Source organism: Drosophila pseudoobscura, chromosome X (genome assembly GCF_009870125.1).
Source record: "Drosophila pseudoobscura strain MV-25-SWS-2005 chromosome X, UCI_Dpse_MV25, whole genome shotgun sequence".
NCBI classification, from domain to species: domain Eukaryota; kingdom Metazoa; phylum Arthropoda; class Insecta; order Diptera; family Drosophilidae; genus Drosophila; species Drosophila pseudoobscura.
Window position 1 is genome coordinate 59,919,948 of NC_046683.1, and position 17,446 is coordinate 59,937,393.

Sequence of the window (17,446 nt, forward strand, 5' to 3'; positions counted from 1 at the left end):
CATAATCAATTTCATGAGTCCCCACAATAAGCAGAGTGGCATCCATCGATATAGGGAAAATATATTCATCGATAGTGAGCCACAAGCGATAAGCTTCTACGCATCGATAGTGCTATCGATATACCCTATACCTCGTGTTCGCTCGCAAACAAAGAAAAAGTGCATTTTAATTGCTGATTATTAAACATTGCGACCAGAGGCAGTTGCAAATAATTACGTATTTGATAAATTGCAAGGCAGATTGCAAAGGCGCGCGTTGGAAGTTCTCGCAGTGTGTGCGTTTGTGGCACAAGTGCGTGGTGCGTGCGTCGGTGTTAGTGAGCGTGTGCGTCTGTGTGTATATATTTGTATTTGTATTGCTATTAACTAATAAACAATAACCTTCGGGGCCACGAAAACTGCCCCTCCGCTTGTTCCAACAAACCGAAACTAAAATAAAATCGTGCAGCACTGTCTGCCAGTTAGGGCTCTTTCCGTATTCCGTACACCCAAAGAACCCGAAACCGTAGCAGCAGCAGCAGCAACAGCAACAAATTATCCAAGCAAAAGCCACAAAGGCAGAGCCAAATTATTGTGTGACGAAGCATTAAGTTAAGCGACACCACGGCAGCGGCCACCAACAGCACACAAATGGCGGACGTGAGCGATCCCAGTGAGCTGTTCGACCTGGAGCTCCACGAGGACGACAAGGCGCACGACTCCGACGACGACAGGATCGAGCTGGACGATGTAAGGGCGAATCGCAGAAAATAATCAAACTACGCAGAAAAAATTTCACCAGCAGCCGCCATTCAGGCAATTTCCTTACACCATTGTATGGGGGAGGAATTTTCCTCTTTGTTTACCTTTTCGCTTTGTCTCTGAAAACGCCTCTGTCTGTGCCTCATCTCTGTCTCCACTTCCAATTTCCACCACAAAGCGGTGCCAGTTGCCAGTACCATCATCATTTTGAGGAATTTGGCTTATCTGCTGCGCAAAAGTCCACATCACTTTGCATGTGGCGTCATCATTGCTTCCAGCGCCAGAAGAAGTAGCAGTAGCAAGATTATTCAGCATGTATTATAATGCACATTCATTATATACGAACATTCCCCCAGGCCAGACACCCGTGTCACGCCTTGCCGCCATGCCATGCCGCCATCCAATCCAATCCAATCCAAACCCATTCCCTCCTTATGAAACAGCATTATGATCGTGGTATTGAGCAATCGAAGCAAGCCCCCGCCCATACTAAAGCCAATGTCCTTCAAAATAATCAGTTCTAATTACCCCGCCGCAACTTGAGAAGTTCCCTCTCTTTTTCAATCTTTAAACAGCACAGGAATACTGTGAGTGAGAAAAATAGAGCCACAGAGAGCGAGGCAGACACAGAGAGGGGCTAACTTCCACTTAGACAACGAAATTCCTTATCAGCGGGTAATATAAAATTAGAAAATGAGAAAAACCTTAGCTTGCCGATAAGGTGTAATCGAAAAGTGAGCAAGAAACGCCGAACGATGATGGGGCTGGCGCGTGCAGTAAACTATGAGGGAGGTACAGAAGTGCATTCAGAGCAATGCCTTACCTTTGTACGTTTGTAGCTTTGTAGATCCCCCGCCCCACCATATCACTGCTGATTCTTATCATACTCCCTCCTTCCTGTACGATGTGCTGTCAAAAGTAATTTACGCAAGCGCACACACACCACACTCTACTCCAAAAGGGGCAGGCTTCTCGGCCCCTGCCACAGATATCGTCCATCTATCGAATTTGTGTGAACACTATAAATTATGACGGATTCGTTAATTGGAATTCACCGTCAGCGCTGACGAGGTGAACCAGTTTTTAATGTGTTGCTGCATGCTGGCTGGCTGACTGGCTGGCGACGCCTCCCCTACCCACCATTCAATTGAACTTTAGTCAAAAATATTATACATATTCTACACACATTTTAAGCATGACGAGAGCCAGGCAACGCCTCTTTCCCTGCTCCTGCTTCTCCTTCTGCTATTGGCTTTCCTCGTGCTGCCCTCCCCAGCGCCAGTCCGCCCCTAACTGTGGCCTTCCCCAGTTGGAGCAGCAACAGCAGCCGCCGTCACAGCAGCAGAAGCAGCAGCAGCATTGCCGGCAGATTATTTGGCATTGTTCCGAGTTCTAAATTTAGTTTGTCATTAAAGAAAAAGGTGTATGCGTGTAGAAAGTGTATCTATGTGTGGCTCTCTTTCCCCCTTGAGCATGTCTGCTTGTGTGTGTAGGCAGATCAGAAAGAGGGAGAAATCTGTTGGGTTCATAGTCACAGACTCCAGAGAGAGCCTCTGCCTGGGGCCCCAGGCAACCGATCTCTTCAGCCAACGGAATCGCCCTTTGTTTTTGTTTAAATATAAACTTGTGGCGCTTGGGGTTGCATCGAATAGTCAGGCGGGTTGTACAATTTATAGATTCGACTCTAAAAAAAGCAAAAATCTCCACAACACTGAATACATTGGCTCCCCCAAATAGTAATTATCCAATCGAGATCACGTTACACCCCTAAAATTAATTAACAAGTAATTAAAATCGAAAAAACCCCCACAAGCTTAATAGATAATAAATCGCGAGTAAAGTAAGTTCTGTTCCGGTTGTGGTTGTGGTTCCCCAAAACGAAACATGAGACCCATCCATCGATCGAGAGTATCTCAGCTTGGTTTAGGATGATGCACAGCTTTCCCTTCTGTGTTTGGGTTTCGGGTTCGAGTTCGAGTTGGAGTTCGTAATAACTATGATTAATTGTTGCTCCCTCCTACGAGTATGCTCTCTCATATGTCGTCATCTCACGCTTCTCTCTCTCTCTCTCTCTCATCTCATTTGCAGGTTGATCTAGAACCGGAATTGTGTATTAATCTTCACCAAGAGTGAGTAATGCCAAAGCTATGTCGCTGCTACAGAGGAGGACGTGACTGTCTGAGAGGGGGCTGGGCTCCTCTCCGCCGTTTCTCTGGATGAGACATCTGGACAAACGTAGATAAGGTGGCAGGAGGACAAATGAGCAGCCTAATTGGCAATTATCAGTTTGGGACTTGTTTACAAGCACTGGACTGGCTAACATCTGATTGATTCCGCTTAGAGCCTGATCCCCGTCCAGACGGTCGGTGCTCCACCCTGTGTGACTCCCAGATAGCGATAACGAGTCGCGATATACACACAGTCCTGCCACAGCGATGCCCAGACCCAGGCCCAGAAGTGTTTACAACTGCTATTGACTATTGACTGGCAATGAGCTGGGACGCCGACGCCCGCCTCTTCAATCGTTGGAGGGGCAACGTGCAAACAAGACACACGGCAAAACACTCGATAGTATTGGGAGGGTGGGGCGCCTATTAGGGAGGGGGGATAAGTGGAGGTGACGATTGGCGCGTGCAGCCCGATGGGATTTATTTATAGCACGTGGGCTGCTCCTTTCCCACGCTAACCGACGCGACAGACGCGACGACAAGCGACGCAAGCAGCACACACTGAGTTAGAGCAGAGTACAGCAGACAATTAACCAGTGAATCCCTCCCTTTTCTCTCTCGCCCAAACAGCACCGAGGGTCAGGAGACCATACAGCTATCCGAGGAGAATGTCAATCCGGGCAAAATCAAACTGGGACCCAAGGACTTTGAGCTCAAGAAAGTCCTTGGCAAAGGTGGCTACGGCAAAGTATTTCAGGTGAGTTATTCCCTATTATAGCAAGATGTTCTTCAAATAACGATTCTCTTTAATTTTGTAGGTGCGCAAGACCGCTGGACGAGATGCCAACAAATACTTTGCCATGAAGGTGCTCAAGAAGGCATCGATAGTGACGAACCAGAAGGACACAGCGCACACACGCGCCGAGCGCAACATTCTGGAGGCCGTCAAGGTGGGAGTCCCAGTCCCCCAGTCCCCATAATCAATGCAATACCATCGTATCCTATATCTTTTTGCTCTTTATAGCATCCCTTCATAGTGGAGCTGGTCTATGCCTTTCAAACAGATGGAAAACTTTATCTTATACTTGAATATCTGAGCGGTGGCGAGCTGTTCATGCATTTGGAGCGCGAGGGCATCTTTCTGGAGGATACCACATGGTAGATATCCATCAGTAGATCCGTAGAAGGAGACTCATATCATATAATACTCATAATCGTATTGCATTGCAGCTTCTATCTGAGCGAAATCATATTGGCACTGGGCCATCTACACAAACTGGGAATCATCTATCGCGATCTGAAGCCCGAAAACATATTGCTGGACGCACAGGGCCATGTGAAGCTGACAGATTTCGGCCTGTGCAAGGAGCACATACAAGAGGGTATTGTCACCCACACCTTCTGCGGCACAATTGAGTACATGTGCGTGCGCCCGCCAAGCCTTTTCTTCATCTAGCGCCGTGTCGTATTCAAAACGAGATTAATCTGTTTCCCCATTGACTTGCAGGGCACCTGAAATCCTAACCAGAAGTGGCCATGGCAAAGCCGTCGATTGGTGGTCCCTGGGCGCCCTCATGTTCGACATGCTCACAGGAGTGGTAAGTGCAACACGTGCCATCGATTTTGCCGTTGCCTTGGCCTCTTTGATGTAACAATCTGTAACACTGTGGCACTGTTCTTCTAGCCGCCCTTTACCGCCGAGAACCGCAAGAAGACCATCGAGACCATTCTGAAAGCCAAGCTCAATCTGCCAGCCTACCTCACACCCGAAGCCAGAGATCTGGTGCGTCGCCTCATGAAGCGCCAGGAGCCACAGCGCCTTGGAAGCGGGCCCGAAGACGCGGCGGCAGTCCAAATACATCCATTCTTCAAGCACGTCAACTGGGACGATGTCCTGGCCAGGCGTCTAGAACCGCCCATAAAACCACTCCTGGTATGTTGAAGTACCTCCTTGGATCGGTTGACGATTATCCTCTGATATTCAATTGCTAATTTTTGCTCCCTCTTGCGTGATCCAAACAGCGAAGCGAGGATGATGTCTCACAGTTTGACACGAGATTCACAAGACAAATTCCAGTGGATTCACCGGATGATACAACGCTGAGCGAAAGTGCCAATTTAATTTTCCAAGTAAGTAGATTGAGATTTGATATCTGAGGATCGTGTAGCTTCCAGTGGTAGATAGGGAGTGATGGGAGGTCCTTTTATGCCTTAAATAATGATCAAAATCAATCAACAAGTGATTGATATCTAGTAGAGGTTGCAAATGATTCAAGCTTTCCCTCTAATTTGAATTTCCATTAATATTATTTGACGTTTTGCTTCATTTTTAATCATCTAGGGGATCGATTTTTGGATGGTTTTTCAGAATAAATACTTCACTATACACTAAAGATTAGATTAATTCTAAAAAGAGGGGGGGACGGAGTTCTCTTCTCAGTGATAGTCGGCACCGCATTGAAAGTGGGGTTCCTTCAGGGGTATGCCCGTTGGTCCGTCCGTGAATTCGCAGAAGTTGAGGCCGATGCGTCGAAAGGGATGACACTTGCTCTTGGGATTTCCCCATTTCCCACGATACGTAAGCCAATCAGGAACAAGGGAACGCCCTAAGAAAGCAGAGCAACAATCAATACTGGTTCCAAACAGAGAATATCCAAATGAATCCACTTACCATATGATCGTATGTTCTCGTAGCTTATGTCCACAGACTTCCACGTGTTCCAGGGCGTGCCGAACCCATTGATATCATAGAGGCGAGCCACTTTGACGAATCTATGCTTACCGGGGGCCGTCCAGAGACCATGCGAACCCTTCGCTGCGAACAGAACCGGATGGTTCTTGAATGTGGTGACAGTTTTGGGAAAATTTGGACGCTGCAGGATGCCCTTGCGCGTCTCCTGGCGTCGGAACTCGAAGGAGCCCGTCAGCCGGTTGTAGCTGTAGAAGGCACCCGCATCGTGCGCGGACACGTACATGGCCTGGGGCTCGGCATCCCCGTTAAAGTAGAGGCTCATGTGTTCCCAGTCGCCCACGTGGCTGCCGATATCCTTGCGATGCCCCAGGCAATAGCCGTAGACAGCCGGGAAGGGGATCCGACCGAGGGGACCCAGACTCACGGTGCACATGGTCTTTCCCTGGCTGTAGGGATAGAACATCCAGTAGGTGACGTGGAATCCTGGCAGCTTGCCCTGTCCCGCATTCACCTCGTGTTCGGGCGACGTCCCGATGCTGTTCTCCTCCTCCAGGTTATCCTCCGGACCGGCTCCGCCACTGAACTTGACATTATCCGCCAGATTGGCGATGAAATTGTTTACGGGAATGCTGTTATCAGGTTCAGGCTCCAACTCCATCTGTGGCTGTGGCTGAGGATCGGTTTGAGATGGCTCCACCATCACCAACTCCTCGTACTCATTGAGGTCGTGTTCTGCGTCTCGCTTAACCCGCTGGAAGAGGGGGAACAAGCGCGAGGATCGCCTCACGGTCTCGTTGCGTTCCTCGAGGGGATCAATGGAGACAGGAATGTAGGGGCCTCGTGTGCTGGCCAGTGGAGGCGTGGAAATGGAAGCCATCACTGGCTCCGGCCTACCCGGACACATGGTTACCACGCCATAGATGGGGACTGGCTTCTCATTGGGATTCCTACCATAGATAAACGACTGCTCATTCCCCAGCAGATCGTGCATCTCGGCGTTCGTCACCAGATGTGACTTGGTCGAGTACTCACTGAAGGGGACCCCGGGCCGAAAGCTACTGTCCTTGTCCATGGGATGGACGTGCTGCAGGAACTCCTCCACGCCCAGTGGCATGAATTTCTCCTCCGGCGCCAGCCACACAATCGGCGCCCATTGCTTGATTAGGCGTTCAACTGCAATAAGATGGAAGATGGAAGCAGAGATTGCCTCAGTTAACTTGCTTTTAATTAGCCCAGCACCGGTGCTGGGGCAGGCATCATGAAATTACCCAACCCATACGGCCATTGGCCTTCTCCACTCCACTCCACCTCACCCTCCTACTGCCTACTTTTCTCCTACTACCTTCCTTCCTTCCTCTCTCTCTCTGTGTCGGCCAACTCTTTGGCTTTGGCTTTGGCTTTGGCTTCGGCTTTGTGCCTCTGGTCTAGCTCTGATTTTCGTTTTCAAATTCAAGTGTAATAAATTTCACTTTCACACATGAAGTGCGGCCATAAAGTCGTCTTGCCTGCTGCCTGCGAGGTGCTAGCCCCCTGACTTCCCTCTACCAACTGGCACTGGCACTAGCACTGGCACTCCGCCTTGCCCTTGCTGCCACCCAGAAACTAAGCCAACGCGCTCGTTTTTTTCTGTTACGGCTAATTCGCGAAATTAAACGCTGCTCGAACGCCACCGACTACCGCTGTTCCATATAAATACGCACAAGAGGCCCATCGGATGGCAATGAGCGGGGCGCCAAACGATGGAGTCGCGTTCAGGTAAATCGTGTCGGAAATTTCACTTGAACATACAAGCCGAAAAAATGTTAGGGAAAATGGAATAAAATCTAGTAAAAACCGAATTTTGTATGCCCTAGAAATACATACATAAATAGTTCCATCATATGTATAGCAGAACTATGTATATTACGCATAATTTTGGATCAATTTATTTGGTTTTTGTATTGAATTTACTCTGATAAATCAGTCTTTTCACAATCGGAGATACTTTAACCGAGATATCACCTTAGGATGATAATTCTAAGATCTCATTGGATCTAATTTGAAATTTTCTTTGTTGACAAATGGTCATAAGCACCTTATCGTTAGGGTTTATTTAAGTTTGCAATTTACTCTGCTGGTTCAGGGCACATATAAATATTATTCCAAATCCCTCCCCCAGTCCGCTTATACCCCTTCCAGAGTGAGTGTGGGGTATGCAATAGGAGTAAAATCCAAAATCCGTTGTTGGTTTATGCTACTCCAATGTTTTTGTTGTTTGTGATGCATACCTACTTCTTTATCTAATGCCGTTATATGTGGAAACTGCAATGTTGCTTGTTTTTGTGGCTGCTGCTGTTCGAAGGAGTCGCCAGCTGGCGCATCGGTTGCATTCAAAAGATCTGGCACTAGCACTGGCACTGGCGCTGATGCTGGAGTGCCGCCTGCCACAATTGGCGTCGACGTCATTTGCTGCTGCTGCTGCTGGGGCTGCAGCTGCAGCGGCACTAGTTGTCGCTGTTTTTGGTTTTGCGGCAGCGATGCCGCCACACAGAGCAACGCCGCCAGGCAATGCACCAACGAAAGCGAATTTATATTCAACAACTTGGACATTTTTTTAATTTTGCCTGCCTTGCGCTGCGATTTTTGTTATACTTTTGTTTATTTTATTTTATTGAGAGTCACGAACAAAGCGTTGGCTTTGTTGTCGTTGCTTGTTATATTATTATTATTAATTTCACACAGTTCGTAAGTTTGCCAATTTTCAACATAGATTTCTTACACATTTTCTGTTTATTGTGGGTTAGTTAGCGCATTTATGTCTTTTATTTGGTGTCGAAGTTGCGCAATCTCACTCGACAGACACTGTTGACACTTCCGCCGCATGCGGCGCACAGTTTTACTAGCTTCGGACAGTTTCAGCAGCACTGCGAACATCAGCTGAGGGCACTGCTTCGTTCTTGTCCCAATTTTCGGTTCCAAAGCTGACTGCACACCACTCTCTCACTCTCTTTGTGGCCTCATGCACGTGCACGCATGCGCTGTTTGAGTTTCTCCCTGCTCTGTGCTCTGTGCTCTCCACTCTCCTCTCTCCAGACTTCTCTCGCAGCTGGTTTTTTGTGTGCCCTTTAACAGGTTTAAACTTGAATCTTGTCTTTTTCCCTTACATCGTATATCGTATCGCATTGGTAATCAGCCCGATAGCCCTGAACTGCAGATGAGGCTGCACATTGGCCCAGAATCAATGTCAACGCATTTGGGGCCTAGTGAAATGAAGCAAAATCCATGCAAAACCAGCCCATGAGCTCAGCTCAGCTCAGCTCAGGCCAGGCCAGGCCTTTCTCCAGCAACAGATACGGCTATAGCTCAGGTTTTCTACCACCACGAGGCACGAAAGTTACTCCAAGTTGCCTGTCTGTATTTCTCTCTCTTTCTTTCTGTCTTTGTGTCTGTCTGTATTTCTTTCGCTTTTGGTGGCTACTGCTTTAAGCTTGGGTGTCCGAACGCTTTGAGCGTTTCTGCGAGACTGGCACAAGCGTTGGCCGAGAAGCAGGAGAGTTGAGTCGAATCGAGTCGAGTCAGTTTGGACTCCGCTCTGCTTATTTTGCGCGCCTGCATTGCATGCCAAGCCAATTGCTTGCCCCTGCCTATACCCAGCCCCCTGCAGAGCAGCACAACTTGCTTTTGTTTTATTTTGTTTACAAACATCATATGCGAGAGTATGCTCGTAGAGGAGTACGAATCGTACAGCCGTATGCCGTATAGCCCAAAAGTCGAACGACCCTTGAGCTGCTTTCGTTCGGCCTTTTTGGGGGCTTCGTTTGTAAGCTGTGTAAAGTTTGTTTTGGTTATGGGCTTATGGGATTAGTAGGCTAAATATGAAGTTAAATATTGCTCAATTACGGGTTTTCAGCCATTAGAGAGACGAAAGTGTTTGGAATATGGCTAAAATCTGGATGAGAATTGTGGTCTTTAATAGTTTAATGATAACTGGAATTCTATGAGCAAGAAATACACAAGCAGTGTATCTTTATCTTTATCTTACAGTTTGATGTCTACTAGTCTTTCCGATTTTCATTCGCATTCATCTAAAAATTTTTTTTAATTGCTTAGAAATGTTAAATGGATCCAAATCATTCTTAAATCAGTTAGACAGCTTCTAAAACTGTATTCAATTTGCACCTCATCAACGGCAGATCTGGGATTGGATTCAATTAGAACTTTATTACGGATAATTATTAGTGTAAACTTTCTCAATGCCTCGCGCACCGCACATCGAATTATGCTTCTTTAGTGGGTCACCGTCACCCCGCGCGATCGCGGCTCCAATTAGCGGCCCCGCTCTCTCACGTACATTTCACCTGTCGGCGGCGATTGCCACCGAACCACCGCAATAACAGTAGCTTCCGCCCCTTCTCAACCCGTGCCCCCAGCAGCCACCTGCAACCTCTCTCACGGCTCTAACTTTGGCGTCACGCATTTTGTGTCCAGCCTCCGTGCCAGGGGAATTCACACAAAGCAGCCGGCGGTACTGGCGGTGTTTTGATTTTGGTTTGCTTTTAATTATTTTATTGCATTTGTCGCGGCTGCTGCTGATATTGCTGGATTTCGTCAAAACATATATTTAATTAATGTGTCTCTCTCTGGCATTTTGGCTGGAAAAATTATGTAAAGTGTATTACATGGAGAGACGGCAGCAGCAGCCGCAGCACAGCTCAGCAGTTGTCCGACCGCCTTGCATAATCCCTGCTGCCCAGGCGGGCGGGCGGTTGTGATTAGTATGCAAGACAGGAGAGACCGGCCCCGGGTCGGATCGGATCGGTTCGGGTTTTGGGTCTGGCTCTGGCTCTGGGCAATGAGTAATGCATGATCCGATTCGAATTGCGCACATGACGGGACAAGTGGGTCAGGTAGGAGTTGGATGTTGGGCGTCGGGCGGAATGGGGCGAATTGGAAGAATGGCAAACTAATAACAGTCTTGATCGTTTTCTTTGCAGGGTTTCACCTACGTAGCGCCCTCGATACTGGAGGACATGCATCGGGCAAATCGCATGCCGGCGCGCTCCCCTCGACGCACACCCCGACAGCATCCGGACAGCAGCTTCCGCTTGCAGTTTCCGTCCGCCAGTGGGATGGTGGGACCCAACGCCCACGGCCCCATGGCCATGCAGCGCTCCACGATGTTCGCTCGGGCCACGCCGCCCCACCACATGCAGCCGTTCGCACCGCGCCCATCACCGGCGCAGGACGAGATGATGGATGTGCAGCAGGGATTGCCGATGGTCTAGGTGGAGGTGGAGCAGGCGCCCAGCAGAACATCCCATCCCACCACAACTTCCCCCCTTCCCATCAGAAATTGACAGTTAGTACTATGACGTATATGGAAAGTGGATTTGGATTCGGATTCGGATGCGGATTCGGAGTAAGCAGGAGGACGAGCAGAAGGAGCAGTACGAGCAAGAGCACACAGCATGGGTGTGCGTGGGGTGTTGTTTTTGTTAAAGAGAGCGCGCAAGGATCGCGCTGTGATTAGAATGATGATAAGGAGGGACAATGAGGCAAGGAGAGCGTTCTTTTTGGATACTAACTACATTTAGGTACTACTACTAAAGTCGGCGAGCTACACGCAGACACATGCTATAGCTATTCTATATACACACCTAGAGAGATAGAGAGCGTTCGCAAGCAGCCGAAACTTATCCGTGTTTATGTATAAATATCATACTACACTCTACACTTATATTTTACATAGGAAAAAATGGTCTATACAATTTAGTTCAAATGTACACGCAACACTTTCATTTTATTTTACCCATATTTAACCTTAACCCGCTACAACAGACAACAGACACCGTTAAGCTAAGGAAGTTCTGTATTCGAGATGTAGATCTTAATGTAAAATATATTACATAAAAACGTGCCGTGTTTGGGCGACGTTCCCTCAACGTAAACCTCAACCACAAACTCCCAAACCCAGTTGCAACCCAGGGCCGGGCCTATCCTAATATATCATTTAGTTTCCCCGATAAGCAACAGATGTAATTACGAAAGCCTCCAATCCCTACTCATGATTGATTGTTGTCCAGGAGCAGTCCTTGTTTTTGTCAGTTACGAACATACAATATATATTCGGTAGGCATAGGCATGTAGGGACGATAGGCGACGTTAGTTTTTGGGACAGCCACAGCAACCGCAACTTCGACTGCAACGTAGCAGGCAACACAAATTCAAATGAAAATGAAATGTAAATTATAAAGTAAACTAGAATATTAAAGAATAAACCATAGAAACCATTAATGTACGTATGAAAAGGTTTCCACAGCACCATGAAAAGTGTCCCCCGACTTTGGGAATAACTTTCTCGCATAGCCAATTTATATTTATATTTGGAGCTCTACTCTTTTGTTGCATCCCGCCAGGAATTGAATTGGTTCCATATCTGAATATGTTCAACATTCAATATAAACTAAACTAAAATGAAACAAAAACCGAAACAAAAGCCTAAACTGAAATGAATAACGCGTACTGAGAAGCTAAACGCTGCCACAATAAATGTAGATCCAGAGAGGAGATCTAAGAACAATAGATTATACGAATTATGTACTTTGATTATATTCTGTTTTCAGTTGTGTTTCCCCCCTTTATTTTCCATCTGAACCATCGTTTATGTTTTCTTTTCTTTGCATGAAAATGAAGAGAGTAAAAATGAAATATATACTATAAAGAAAAAGATAACGAAAATTACGATGTCAAATATAATCAAAAGGTGCTTTGAATTGTTTAAAAAGACAAGACAACTACAAAATAAAATAAAATTAAACAAAACGAAAACAAAACAAAAAAAAAAAACAGAAATAAACCCAAAAGAAAAAAAAAGGAAACGAAAAACTATTGAAAACGAAAGCAACTAAAACCTAAAACATTACTTATAATGGTTATGAAAGAATATTTATATAAACTAAAAGTAAATACCTCAGAAGCAATTATTTTTGTTACAAGCAGCTGATAAAAAGGGAGCAGGAAGTGCAGAGTGCGGGGTGCAAAGTGCGAAGTGAAGCGAAGCGAATAAAGAACTTAACAAATGATGAAAACTACCAACTAAAGTACAGAAAATGAAAACTATTAAAAGATAATAATAAGGAATCAGAAAGGAGAGAGATGGAGAGAGAGATAGAGAGAGGAAAGCAGAGATATTTGTATGAAGATACATTAATAATGCAAATCAAGTACGAGTATATATAAATACATATATTTTATTCATTGTACAACTTATTTACTTGTGTGTTTTGGTTTTGTTTACTGCTAAATGTACTACATATTTTGTATTTCATTAAACAATCTTTTTTTTTCTATATACATAGGTATGTTGTATAAGAAGAAGGGAGGGCACACCCGTAGAAGGGGATAAGTAGCTTTCTCTGAAAAAACAATGTGCTAAAGCTAAGAAATGAAATGTGTAATATAAAAGAGCAAACCAGGAAGAATTAACTATCGAAAAAATAATCAAGAATGACGAAACACTGCCTACACTCGAGAGGAAGCCACAAGCAACCACAAACTAGCAACAAATTACCAATTACAATAAATAACAAATACAAATAATAACAAATTGCAAATTTAAAGAATTTAAACAAGACCCGAACCAAGGGCGAAACCTAAGAGCAACAGAGAAAGAAACAGAAAACGATAAAGAGCGAGATAGGCATAGAGAAAGAGACACAGAGAGAGAGAGAAAGAGGGAGAGAGCAACCACAGTTCGTATTCGTAGATAGCCAAGTAAAACAATTGTCGATCGCCCTTGGGAGACCTATTCACTATTCTGGCGCTGCCGGGGTTCAATAGTAGCATCAGCATAGCATACAATAACTAAGCAGATCTGTACAGTCCAGATGAAATGAACCGTGTAATTAACCAACTGCAAGCAATGTACTTAGTGGTTGACTAGCAAGAAGAGTACTCCAAAGAGGAGAATAGAATTTCAAAGTTCACTGTTAATAAACCATAACGAAAACAGACACGACAGTTTGTAGTGGATGTGGATGTAGATGTCTAATTGCATACATTACCAAAATAATAATAGCAGAGCAGACGAAAGAAAGAGTTCTGGAAACGCCTCCACAAGCCATAGATCGTTAAAGCCAAACGAAACCCGAAACAAGGAAATCCAAAAAGTGAAACATAACATAAAAATAAAAGAGTAATGAAGAACATGCGATCAAGAGATCCGATCCTAGTTAATTAAATTGTACATTCAGCTGTAAGAGCAATGCGTATATAGTACGGATATATGTATATGATGTATATGTATATGCAAATGTGTATCGTAATATATTAAAACTTAATTTTACAAAAAAAAAAAACAAACAAGATAGACTGCTTGCTTTTTGGGGGGATTGATAGTGGTCATAAAATTGTCAAGGTGGCCTAGTTTAAGGACAACTGTGAGGAACAACTCAAAACTTTAAACTCCATTATGCTTTTTAAATCACCCATTCTTAGGCTCCAAAGCTGCTTGGCTAGTTGAAATGGTAAATCAAATAAATTATCATTGACAGGGGTTTTTTTTTAGCCACGCCCATCGCAGCAAGTCACGCAATGTCCATTGATTAGCATAATTAATGCCAAAAACTTTGCAATCATGTGCAAAGTATCAAGAAACTGCCAAAAACCGAAGCGAAAATCAGCAAAAGCGAAAGTATGTTAGCATAAATCGATCAATAGGAGCAGCAGGAGAAGGCCCCAAGGCTCTCTATGGGTTTGGGGGTCCGTACCTACTCCGATGGCGGCGTCACAGGTATAAACCTATTTATAAACATGCTGTAAGACGAGACCACAAGGAACAGGACTAGGCCCCCGGCTGGGAGGCTCGTTCGCTTCTTGGTTGCGTTTCCTTCTGTGCCAAATTCAGTGGAGTGACTGCCAGGTGACACACGGCACAAGCGCAATAGCTGCATGACTTCTTCTCCAGAGACAAGGAGGAGCAGCTGGGACCTGGGGTATGGGGTATGGGCAGGGGCAACATAACAATAAATACCGCTAGGCAACCGTAAATTCCTTAGCATGAATCGATTTAACGAACCCCGTGGGAGAGACTAGGAACCCAATTGCAAGTCGAGTCGAGAGTCTAGTCCGACTCAGAATCAGATTCAGGCAGGTACAGATTTTTTTCTTTCTCAGAAACAAAGTGTGCCAGTTAAAGGCAGTCGAATCGATTCGAATATTGTTGTCATATCCTTATTACTGTAATCGTAGTCCCCCAAAACCTATTCTCAATCAAAAGTTGCAAAAAAATTTCATAAAGCGAACAATCAACTATATTTCTTACGCAATCTTTGCTGCACAGAGCATCGTTCACCATGTTGCCCAATCTGAAGGCACGTCGCATCACTGGCATGCAGTTGGCAGGCAAGCATCTGGGTCCCGTGGCCAAGTGCCCGCCCCGCTACTCCGAGGAGGACTGGGACTACAACAACAAGATCAAGTTTAGGATTACCTGCGACCAGGAGAAGCTGGCCGAGCGCATTGTCGAGTGAGTATCTTTAGTATCTTTAGGGATGGAATGCCATTTCCACAACTTTTTCCCAACCCAGGGAATCGCGTCGCGTGGTTGACGAGACGAAGGACACCACCAAGAACTGGCAGCGCGAAGTAGAGCACCACATGCGCGAGCGCACCAGCGAGATCCGCTTCCTGGTGGACGAACTGAATCGCCAGAAGAAGACGGCCATGCTGGAGGACGAGGCCCTGAACACATATCGCAATAGGGTGCTGAATGCCATCGAGTTCCTTAAGGAGAAGTCTCTAGCCATTTGCAAGCAGTGCCTGATTCTTCGCGAGGGCCGCATCGGGGTCGATCTTTGCGATGATGAGGTGGATCGCTCGCTGCGCCGCGAGCTGAAGGTGATCAAGGGCTGTCAGGGGCTAGCCGATGCCGCTCTAAAAGAGGCCGAGGAGCAGATTCGCAAGCTACGCGCAGCTATCTATCTGCTGGACCAGGATCTGGCCGCCAAGGACAAATCTCTGGCCATTGATGAGAAGAATCTCAAGCTGAAGGAGTTCCAGCATGACCTCGGCAAGGGTCAGGACTTATCCAAGTCGCACTGGTAGGTTACGTTACCACTAATCAGTTTAATCACTAATCAGTAGGGTTTCTGTATTCCCTTTGATTTATTTCCCAGCCAATTCTCCTTGACCGAATGGCAGGCACAGACCTACGAGAACCTGGAGGCCAATGCCAAGGCCCTGGTCTCGGCCGGCCAGCTGCGCGCCTACATTGATCTGCTTCTAAAGCAGGTCTGCGAGGACATGCAGAACCAGACGGACCGCACTAACGAAGCCTTCGAGCGGCGCATTGCTGAGACGAAGCACGTGAAGCAGTGCCTGGAGAACAAGCACAAGGACACCATGGACCACATTCACCAGGTGCAGCGCAACATGACCGATCTGGAGAAGGAGATGATGGACAAGCAGCGCGCCATTACTCTCTGTCAGACGCGACTCAGCAATCGCGCCCATCGCCCGGGACTGGAGCTGACTTGCGACATGGTCCAGGATGCGCTCTACAACGAGTTGCAGGCCCTGAAGGCCTCCGTCTGCAAGCTGAATCAGAAGCTGAACGAGAACAAGGCATCAATGCGTTACTTGATGCATGTCCAGGTCATGCAGGAAGAGGAGATAAATATAAAGGCGAACACTTGCAAGATCGACGAGGTGGATTGCATGACCTTACGCCAGGCACTTAAATACCAATCGTTCTAGGCAACCATCTTCCACTAGTAGTCCAGCCACATATACACAAACAACTATTAATCAAATTATATGCATACGCATTTCGTGTTCAATTCAAAATTAATTAATAAATTGAAATTCACTTTCGATTTCAAGCTAGAATCAACAAAGAAATTTGAATTACAATTTTAAAGTAGGTATTTCTTTGGTATTATTTCGCCTACACTTGTATCGGTTGGACGTGAAGTTTTGAGTATGACATCTGGATTAATGTGACATAAGACTCTGTTAACTGAATAATTGCAAAAACAGAGATAGCTTTATGGGAAAAGCATGCAGTGAGAGCGAGAGGTACATATATGCTGTGCGCACTTGTTGACGTCCCTTTGCAAAATTACACAAAACACAGAAAAAATTCTACGCATTTTTTGACAATGACTGGGGAACCCTGTTGAAAGTTAATTGAAAATCAATGATCTAGCTTCCAATAAAGATTGCGAATTGTTCATTCCTCTTGAAAGCATATTTCATAATATATTTCCACGGAATAGTGGCCCAAAGCCTTAACCTTCACTTTTCCGTGTCCTGTGCCACTTGTCCTGGGAAAGTGGGTCCTTCACCGATCTGGCCGTATTTGTCTAAAATATAGCCTTCCGAAAAATCGGATTTGCGTGTCATTTAGAGACTGTTTTTTTCTTATATCTCTGAAATACGGTAGCCGATCTGGGAGCGGCACGTCTCTCCGTGATCGGGAGAGTCCTGCCAATCGACTGCCACCAGAAAAAGGGACATCCACTTTTTCACGATTTTCGCAAAAAATCATGATGGTTACATCATTAAATTTGCCAAAAATCGGCCTCATTTTCGTAGTCGAGACTTTGATGCCGTTCGACAGTCTGGATACTCGCGATCCTGGGAAAGTAGGTCCTTCACCGATCGGGCTCTATTTGTATGAGATATAGCCTTCCGAAGATTGACATATCATGAAAATACTGGTTTCTTCTGCACGCTATATCTCTGCTAAACGGCAGCCGATCTGGGAGCGGCACGGCTCTCCGTGATCGGGAGAGTCCTGATAACCGATTGACACCAGAAAAAGGGCCATCCACTTTTTCACGATTTTCGCAAAAAATCATGATGT

General features: G+C 45.9%; 3 protein-coding genes across 3 annotated transcripts; 2 read left to right on the forward strand and 1 right to left on the reverse strand.

The window, feature by feature from the left end:
• Positions 1–79: 79 nt before the first annotated feature.
• On the forward strand, positions 80–12,933 carry S6k (Ribosomal protein S6 kinase). Its single transcript, XM_001352675.4, has 10 exons — positions 80–729; positions 2,830–2,870; positions 3,540–3,666; positions 3,728–3,859; positions 3,934–4,067; positions 4,140–4,331; positions 4,417–4,507; positions 4,594–4,842; positions 4,932–5,039; positions 10,575–12,933. The coding sequence occupies exons 1-10, from the start codon at positions 631–633 to the stop codon at positions 10,863–10,865; spliced, it is 1,464 nt and encodes a 487-aa protein (XP_001352711.1). The 5' UTR covers positions 80–630; the 3' UTR covers positions 10,866–12,933.
• Positions 5,208–9,187, reverse strand: LOC4812002 (uncharacterized). Its single transcript, XM_001352676.4, has 3 exons — positions 7,869–9,187; positions 5,581–6,774; positions 5,208–5,515 (listed from the first exon to the last, which is right to left on the reverse strand). The coding sequence occupies exons 1-3, from the start codon at positions 8,188–8,190 to the stop codon at positions 5,346–5,348; spliced, it is 1,686 nt and encodes a 561-aa protein (XP_001352712.3). The 5' UTR covers positions 8,191–9,187; the 3' UTR covers positions 5,208–5,345.
• Positions 12,934–14,781: 1,848 nt separating the features above from the next.
• Positions 14,782–16,467, forward strand: Tektin-C (Tektin C). Its single transcript, XM_001352677.4, has 3 exons — positions 14,782–15,106; positions 15,168–15,680; positions 15,756–16,467. Exons 1-3 carry the CDS (start codon positions 14,934–14,936, stop codon positions 16,333–16,335), a joined length of 1,266 nt encoding a protein of 421 aa, XP_001352713.1. The 5' UTR covers positions 14,782–14,933; the 3' UTR covers positions 16,336–16,467.
• Positions 16,468–17,446: the final 979 nt, after the last annotated feature.

Excerpts from the sequence above, each read along its gene's own strand:
- S6k (XM_001352675.4), top strand. The coding sequence starts at position 631 with ATGGCGGACGTGAGCGATCCCAGTGAGCTGTTCGACCTGGAGCTCCAC. Across the intron at positions 4,332-4,416 it reads TGCGGCACAATTGAGTACAT|GGCACCTGAAATCCTAACCA; the intron begins GTGCGTGCGCCC and ends ATTGACTTGCAG. Across the intron at positions 4,508-4,593 it reads TCGACATGCTCACAGGAGTG|CCGCCCTTTACCGCCGAGAA; the intron begins GTAAGTGCAACA and ends CTGTTCTTCTAG.
- LOC4812002 (XM_001352676.4), bottom strand. The coding sequence starts at position 8,190 with ATGTCCAAGTTGTTGAATATAAATTCGCTTTCGTTGGTGCATTGCCTG. Across the intron at positions 6,775-7,868 it reads GGCATTAGATAAAGAAGTAG|TTGAACGCCTAATCAAGCAA; the intron begins GTATGCATCACA and ends ATCTTATTGCAG. Across the intron at positions 5,516-5,580 it reads CGAGAACATACGATCATATG|GGCGTTCCCTTGTTCCTGAT; the intron begins GTAAGTGGATTC and ends CTGCTTTCTTAG.
- Tektin-C (XM_001352677.4), top strand. The coding sequence starts at position 14,934 with ATGTTGCCCAATCTGAAGGCACGTCGCATCACTGGCATGCAGTTGGCA. Across the intron at positions 15,107-15,167 it reads CTGGCCGAGCGCATTGTCGA|GGAATCGCGTCGCGTGGTTG; the intron begins GTGAGTATCTTT and ends TTCCCAACCCAG. Across the intron at positions 15,681-15,755 it reads GACTTATCCAAGTCGCACTG|CCAATTCTCCTTGACCGAAT; the intron begins GTAGGTTACGTT and ends TTTATTTCCCAG.